Here is an 8,585-nt window from a genome sequence, read left to right on the forward strand (position 1 = left end):
CCTTCCTCTAGAGGCTCACCACCTTCACAATGTCTTCCTAAAATGTGGTTCCCAGAACACAACACTCCAGATGAGAGTCAAACCAGAGCCAAGAGCAGTGGGATTCTTACCTCCTTATCCCTATCAACTATCTCTCTTCCTATAGCTTCATGGCTGCCACAATCATACTAGTGATCCTGAAGTCTGTTTATTTGCCCAGAGCTTCTTCAAAAACAGTTTTTTGGCCAAATTCTATTTGTGAAATTGATTTGTGAACCTATACAAGACTTCACATTCATCCTTATTAAAGCTCATCTTATCTGGTGAGGTCCAGTGTTTTAGCCAGAATTCTAGAATTCTATCTAGTGCTAACTATCCCCAGGGCTATGATGGAGCCACCTGTTACAATTCTCAGCGTGAGCATTTATGCCTCAGATACCATCAAGCACAAAATCAAGGCCTTAAATGAGTACATTTTTTTCTCCCAGGAATAGTTATTAAAACATTTACCAACACTCCACAGGATCTCCCTTATCAGCAAATTTTATAAACATGTAATCTGTATCCCTTTATTCAAATCATTTAGTAAATGTAAGAATACCTTGGGGCTAAGTTCAGCTCCCTGGAGACCTACTTCCATGGCAATTAAAAACCCACAAATAACACTGAATTCAATCATTCAATCAGTTCTGAATCTACCTTACAATAAGGGGATCTAGCCTATATCTCTCCATTTTTTCCACAATAGTAACATGAGAAATTTTGAGAATTCATCCATTAATAAACATACATGCATACAACCAAATATTAAGGAAATTTTTCATTTTCTTTATTATAATTTATTCAAAGATTTTATAATATAGGGGAAAATGCAAAAGTTCACTTATTTAGAAAGTTACAATGTACTAAAAATGCTGAACATAAAAATACTTACTAAGAACTTACCTCCTTCTCCAAAAGTTCATTATGAACCAAACTAGCTCGTCTGTAGTTAAAATTAGCCACTGATCCTGGCTCAAGGTAGGATGTGTGTAGAACTTTTAGAATATCTTCAAATTCTCGGGTGCCTGTAGTTACTGGCTGAAAAAGTGCTAAAAAAAACAACATACAAATTAGTAACTTTTAAAAGTATTTGTTATTAATACTTTTTAAAAATAAGTGGGGGTTTTAAATATAATTTTAAATAACACTAAAAGCATGAGAAATTATATTTCCAATCAATATTATTCAGTTTAGAGTGATTCCAAAGGGGAAGTGATATTTGTTATGCTTACATTTCTGTTAAATTTATTCATCAATATACATTTAGTCTATTTAGTCAACCAACATTAATACACATCTTAGAGGTAGTCTATTCAGCCTTATCTATCCTCTCATCTTATATCTTATATTGAGGGTAGCTGGATGGGGTTAGGTAGATTCTTATATTAGGCCTTAATCTTTAAAGTAACAGTTATAAACATATTTGCAATGCTAACTAGAAGATGGCCACCTTTTTGGCCTGATAAGTAAGTGATAAAGGTCAGTGTAGATCCCCACCTAAAGTCTCACCACCCAAGTCTCACATGATGGAGATATCCTAATAAGGAGAAAAGTCCCCCTGTTATTTTAGGGGCCCTTCTCCTCTGTTTCCCAACTTGGAAAGATATACATCCTATCACCACTTAATCACAGAAGATGGGCTTTACATTGTCATCACCAAGCCTTTCTGGAGAGTCATAGTCTAAGCCTGTTAGCCAATGAGGTTTTGTATCATCTGTGTATCAAGCATCATAAAACCAGTGCTCTGAAGGAAGGGGAGATCTCAGATTGTGAGGAAGATTTTAAGTTCCTTTGATCCTTTAATAAAATAGTTTTTGGCTCTGAGCTCAGCCTCAGTTGTTTTTACTACAGAGAGGACAAATGTTTGGTATACAATAGAAACCAAGATATATCAAGTCTTTTTTTCTTGACAAATCACCAAAACAACTATTTGTCAATTCTGTATATGAAAGGAAATAGTAAAATCACTTCTTTACAGCTGATTAATAACTAAGCTAAGCAGGTATTTTGATTAAGGCAGTTCCAACTAGTTAAAATCGGCATAGTGTAAGTTTTGTAAACTTCAAGAACATTAAAAAGAACAGTTCAAATATTCCTTTTTAAAGTTTTATGGGTTACTTACTGTTTACCAGAGACAAGCCTGAAAGCCTTAAAATGCTAAGTATAATGCTATGAAATAAAAGGGGCTTAGTATTAGAATTTTAATAAAAATCTGAAGCATCTTAATGATACTGAGGCAGTTTATCTACAAAAAATATACACAGATAAATAAATTTCAACCCAAACCACAGTAAACTTATGGCAAATTTGGTTAATGGAAACCTAAATAATTCACTGTAAGGGATAGAAGGTAAGGTTTCAATCTTGGAACTTTTCTTGCATAATTTGAATGATCTTGACTTCTTTCCCACTGCCTCTTTAATGGCTAGATGATATAGTGATATAATGAATTGCTAAATATTGTTCTTGTAATCCTGTCCATTGTAATATCCCAAGGAATAACTCAGATTTGGGACTCCATACCATCACTTAAAAACGTAGAGGGGGAGGGTCCTACTGAATCTTCATTTGTAGAGAAGCTCACTACCACTAAACAAAGTAGTACACTAATTTATTAGTATGTGACTTATACATAGTTTATTACATGGACTCGGATCTATTTCAAATTATGGTAAATTTAAAAATGAAAAGCAATCTAAATAATCACTGTGAAAGGTTAAAAAAAAAAAAGAAAGAAAAAGAAAACCATAAAACTTTTCTATATAAATTTGTCATCAGAAGCAGCTAGGTGTCACAGTGGATAAAGTGCAAGGTCTAAAGGCAGGAAGACTCAGCTTCATGAGTTCAAATTCAGCCTCAGACACTTAGACTAGCTATGTAACCCTGAGCAACTTACTTACTTAACCTTGTCTGCTTAAAAAAAAAAAAAAAGAAAAAGAAACTTGTAAATCTATACAAAATAAAATTAATTTATTGATGTTAAAAATACTTTTATTTATTAAAAAACAAAAAAGCAAAATTCTTTAAAATTTTCTTATAAATTTTCATATAATATTATAGATAACAAGGAACCTAAATTCAGTAATGTAACATTAACATTATAAAGGTCCCAAAAGAGCAGAAAATTTCTCCAAAAAAAATTTTCTCTAGTTTTTTAAATGTGAATTTCATGAAATACAGTATGGTGTTGCTAATAAGTTTAAAAACATACATATTGGGCAACTGGGTAGCTCAGTGGATTGAGAGCCAGGCCTAGAGACGGGAGGTCCTAGGTTCAAATTTGACCAATACACAGTATTGACTCCAAGACGGAAGGTAAGGGTTAAAAAAATTAAAAAATAATAATAAAAACATACATATTTCAATTTTTCTCCAAATCCTCATATTTTCAAGTTTCCCAAGATTTTTTTAATAAATTCTGTCTCGATCCAATAAGGTTGATAAAAGTCAAATTCATTTTCCAAAGTCCATGTCTTTCCTAATATTCAAAAGTTCTGAAGATCTAGATTATAATGATGGTTCTTATGGTCTTGTTTAAGTCACTTTACCACTCACTCTTTCTATGGAAGAAGAATAAGTAATGCCCCTAGATCTATTCCCCTTTTGTTGGATTATAAATTAGAAATTGGTTTGAACCATACAAAGTACTAGGAAAATGGGGGGAGGGGGGATGTTTTCGATTAATTCATGATGTATGACCCAAGAAAACCCAATGTTTATCACAAAAAAAAAAAAAGCTCCCTTTACTTACACTCTCCCCAAAAGACAAGTCTTATCCTTAATCTCTTAAAAGCATAAACAGCTACAAGCTAACTAGACTTGGCATTTAAGAAAATTGCCTTCAAATGAAAACTGGAGGATGAGAGAGGGAAGTAGTAAAAGTGTTTCCAAATTCCTAGTCAAAATACTATTAAGAATGTTAAAGTTAAGATGTATGAATGAATATATTGTTAAAACTCTGATGCAAATGAAATATCTGTCAAGTATTTAGCACACTGCCAGGCACTTAATAAAATGTTTCATTCCCTTCCCCCTGCAAAAAGAAAGGTAAAGGGGCTATGTTGCTCGGTGGATAGAAAGCCAGTCAGGGAGTTGGGAGGTCCTGAGTTCAAAGCTGACCTCAGACATTTCCTAGCTGTGTGACCCTAGCCCTTATAGCCCTCCTCTGCCTTGGAACCAATACATAGTATAGATTCTAAGACAGAAGGTAGAAAAACAAGCTAATAAATTGCATATAGACTTCTTCCTTTACAAAATTCATATAATGAACATTCAACTTTACATAAAGAATTCTGAAAGTTCACTTTCAAAAAAATTTATGTTAACTTTACTGTACAATACTGTGCTCTCTACTCCTGCCCCTCCATCAGAAGCTCCATGGCCTCCCACCCACCCCACCACCCAAAAAAGCCCTTCAAGTCAAAGCAGAAAAATGGACTTAAGAGAGCCCACCACTGCCATTCTCATTGGATGCCATTCTAGAGCAGTCTCCTTTCTGCCTGCCTCCCTCTCTTTCCCAAGTCCTCAGGCAAATTCCCATTACAAAATGGTCCATTTAGGTAGAGAATTGTCTGTATTTTCACTAAGTACTTGATTTAATGCACTGACACTAAAGTCAATGTTGCAAATTTAATTTTTCTAGTCTCTAAAGATTTCCCTAAAGTTGAGGATAGAAGGAGCAACATCCTTGAAAAAAAATGACAATATTTTTTCCCCAAAGACAGAAATAAGAACTTACTTTTATGTAGCCCACTATTTTTTCGGCAAATCAAATTCAAATGTCTTAAGTAGCTAAATTTTTTTGGTCTACACCAGCGATTTCCTCCGTGGAGGTAACTGAGTGAGGAAACTCTCACTACAGAAGCCAATTCACAATTACTGATGCAACTGCCAGGCTTAGAGCAGAACTTGAGAAGACAAAGTGAAGTGGCCTACCTAGGATCATACAGCCCCACCCCACCCCACCCCATGTTAGAGAAGACTCCTACTTCACTGTGCTCAGTCTCCTAAGAAAATACTATTCAACTTTTCACAACATCATTAATGGTTGATTTTCTGGTTTCCTCCTACATTAACATCATGTTTTTATCAAGTTTCTATTCTAGTACCCTATTCTCTTGAAAGTTATGATTTAGTCTAAAGTATAAAACAGTGAACTCAATATTAACAAAATTGCTACATGAGTTTTTACACACTGAAAATAGTTCATAGATGCTACAACAGTTAGTAACCTGAGAAATTGGTCCTTGAAATCTAACCCACTCAATATGCTTAAAAGCAAACTGAAGCCCAGAAGTCAGAAAATGAATTGTCCAAAGTCATACAAGTACTAAGCAAAAAAGTCAAGCCAAGTGTTCCATTCACTTCTCTTTAGGACAAAGTTCTGTCAAGAAATTATACACTTAGCATGTTATATACAAAGAGATCAGTTTCCTAACATCTATTAGCTACCAATTGGTCAAATTTAAATCTAATGAAGTAGACAGTTCTTTGCATTGTCCTAAGTAATATCATTGTTCTGTAAGACATAAGTCAAGTTCTACATATCAAAAACCTACCTACATCATCTCATTTCTTGCCACTATTTCCTTTTACAGATGAAACTAAGGGATAGAAATGTAAAGTGGCTTTGACCCAAGGTCATGTGGCTGAACAAGGGACAAAGACTAGAATTCAGAGAAGTATCTTCTGATGTCAATTGGGTTCCTCCCGATTCACCTGTGCTACCTCTCATAACTGCTGGCTTTACACAAGTGATGTCCAAATTGCCTAGGATCTGCATGTTTGATGGAGGCTAACCTGAAGCTTCCAAAATCAACATGACCACACTTCTGATTCAGTCACCTCCACTGAAATGCTCTCCAATACCTAATGGAAGTTGGTCTCTGGTCACACCTAAATGTGTAACACTCTAATTAGGCTAACTCTAGATGATAGGATAATATAAAGTAGAAGAAATATTGGCCTAGGAGGCAACAAATCAGTCATACATATAAGTTTTTGATCAACTCAATTTAATCTCTCCCTCATGTGACAAATGTGAAATGATCTTAGATCAGCTGATCACAAAGTTGTGCTTTCATAGTGAGAATGAAGATAAAGGTGTTTTTTTTGTCTGTAAAAGCATCATATAATAGAAGGCATTTGTTATATCAGTAACTTTACTGGCAAGATGAAACATACCATAATTTAGAATTTTATTAAAACATCTGATAAAGGTTTTGAGATAGTCCATTGAAAACTCAGAAGCTTGATCATGGCATATCAAGATTTTTCTTTCTATCCAATTTCGCCAACTTATTAAGAAATAAGGCAGACTATGCTTTGACCCTTAAGTGATGTTTTCATTAGTTTTACTTTATTGCTTTCTTTCCTTTTTATTGTTAAAAGAGATAGTCACTGCTTAGAAGGGGAAGGTCATATTTGGAAAGAAAGTACAATCAAAAGATGTTTATCAAAATTAATTTTTAAGTGCAGGAAATAATTCTTTAAAAATTGGTTATCTGTTTCTTCTTTAAACCAATTAAAGTAAAATCAACCATAGTTCATAATTTGAGTGTGAGGAAAGTAGCCCTGCTTATCTTGAAATGGGAATATCAAAATCATCATTAAGTAACAAAACATTTCATGACAATAGCTCCAAAAAATCCCACCTTAATTACCTCAAATTTACAGTTTCATATAAAATAATTTAACCATTTACCTCAGGCTGCTACTCAACTGCAAACTGCATTATATTAAAAAATACAAATAGTGAGGAATGATTCCAGTCAACACCACTATTTCGGATGCTAAGAGCAAGTGCTTCAAGATTGATCTCTCCAAAAGCTCAGAATGTTTAACTGACTAAAATGGGGGGGGGGGGGGAGGAGAAGAGGCACAGTAATTTCAGCTTCAGTTGTCAAGCAGTATAGGATCCAGTAATTAAGTCTGACATTTGGTCCATTTAACGCTACATTCCACTGTAATGACCAACATAAGTATGAAAAAACACCCATTTTTAAAAATTACTTGTGAGACTTTGCCTAAAGTTTCTAAATTGAAACTAAACAAATTTCTCGGTCAACATGTCATCTTGAGGTTCAAACCTCTGATATTTCCAGTGAACACAAATGAAAACTGTTTCAAAAAGTCCAGTTTTCAATTAGTTTACATGTCCCCTTCAAGATCTTAAAGGAAATGCTTAGTTAACATAAGTTCTTTTCTGGCCAAATGCTACTATAAGGAACCATTCAAAGTGCTTTTTGGACACTAGGTGAAGTCATTAAATATGCTCCAACAGAAAGTACGGAAATTCCTCCAGAACCTCGACTCAAGTTTTCCAAGAACGGAACGGAGTCACAGAGGAAGGACCCAGGTATTGACCAATCGGCCACCATCCCTGTGTACAAAATTAAGGATCGAGGCTAACAACTCTAGTCTAACATCCCCTTCCAATGATTTCCAATGGTCAGGCTTTGGGGATGATGAAGGAGTCTGTCTAACCCATTTCAACAAGTTCTCACTCACAAAGGCCAGAAGCTCCTAGCTGTCTCCCCAAAACTCATTTTGCTCCTGGAAAGCCACTTTTCACTTGATCGTACTTTAACCCAAGTCTGGCTGTTTCTTGCTATAAGAACTTACCATCCTTCGTCACTAAGGAAGAATGGAAAAATACCATTTCCCCGAGGAGCGGGGAGCCCAGAAGGGAATTATTAAAAGGTTTTCTATTACATAATCCCTCAATTGCTTCCATTTTTAATTTGCTCAAATGAAGTCTACGTGTTTTCCACAACCAATGACGACTCTAAGCCTCCAGAAGTTCCTTTTACCTCCATCCTTTACACTATTCAAAAACCACGAATACGCCTTTCTAAACCTAAAGGCTGCCTCTAGCCTCCAAGAAAGAAAAGTGGGAAAGTGTCCTCAGAGTCACTCAGGGGTTGGGGGTGTGGGGGGAGCGCCACTCCGTGACACCTCACAAGGAATAAGGTGCGGACACCTCTTTAGATACAGGCAGGCGCCAGACCAGGTTCACATTCCGGGTCCGCCGGGAAAGAGAAGGGCCGGCCCTGCGGCCTCCAGGGCAGTGCGGCACCGAGACTGGCGGGGTGGGCACGGGGTTCTTTTTACGCCCATTTCACAGAGAAGGCAGACCTCGGTCCATGAGTTCTGCCTCCTTCCCGGTCTGTGCTCTCCTGCATCCTGAGGGCCGTGTGGCAGTCACGCAGGCCAGGGCCAGGGGCGGGCACGCGTGGAGGCCGGCCATACTCGGTCGGTCCCCGGAGGCCGAGCGCGCGGGAGAGCAGGCGGGTGACCGGAGCTCCGGGCAGGGACGAGTGTGGGCGCGGGCGCGCGTGGGGGGGGGATGGAACCCACCTTTCTTTTCGCGGCTCTTCCGGGGGATCTGGAAGTTCCTCCTAACGGGCAGCTCGTCGGGACCGCGGGCTAGGGCCGCTGTCACCGCCGCCGCCGCTGTGGCTGCCCCGCCGCCTGTCTCGGGCTCCGAGCCCAGGACACGGCCAAGCCCCAGACCCAGGCTCAGGCCCAGGCCGCGGGCCCGGGCCCGGCCCGCGGCCGCCGCG

The 8,585-nt window shown here is 37.7% G+C and overlaps 1 protein-coding gene across 1 annotated transcript in view; it reads right to left on the reverse strand.

Annotated features, from left to right (window-relative positions):
• The window catches only part of TASOR (transcription activation suppressor), an 82,038-nt gene that overhangs the window by 68,008 nt on the left and 5,445 nt on the right, over positions 1 to 8,585 (reverse strand). Inside the window, exons 3-4 of the mRNA XM_044675471.1 lie at positions 8,380 to 8,540; positions 925 to 1,070 (exon numbers count right to left, since the gene is read on the reverse strand). Coding sequence (XP_044531406.1) covers positions 925 to 1,070; positions 8,380 to 8,540 — 307 coding nt within the window. The remainder of the gene's footprint in view (positions 1 to 924; positions 1,071 to 8,379; positions 8,541 to 8,585) is intronic.

This window comes from Gracilinanus agilis, chromosome 1, assembly GCF_016433145.1.
Source record: "Gracilinanus agilis isolate LMUSP501 chromosome 1, AgileGrace, whole genome shotgun sequence".
Taxonomy (NCBI): domain Eukaryota; kingdom Metazoa; phylum Chordata; class Mammalia; order Didelphimorphia; family Didelphidae; genus Gracilinanus; species Gracilinanus agilis.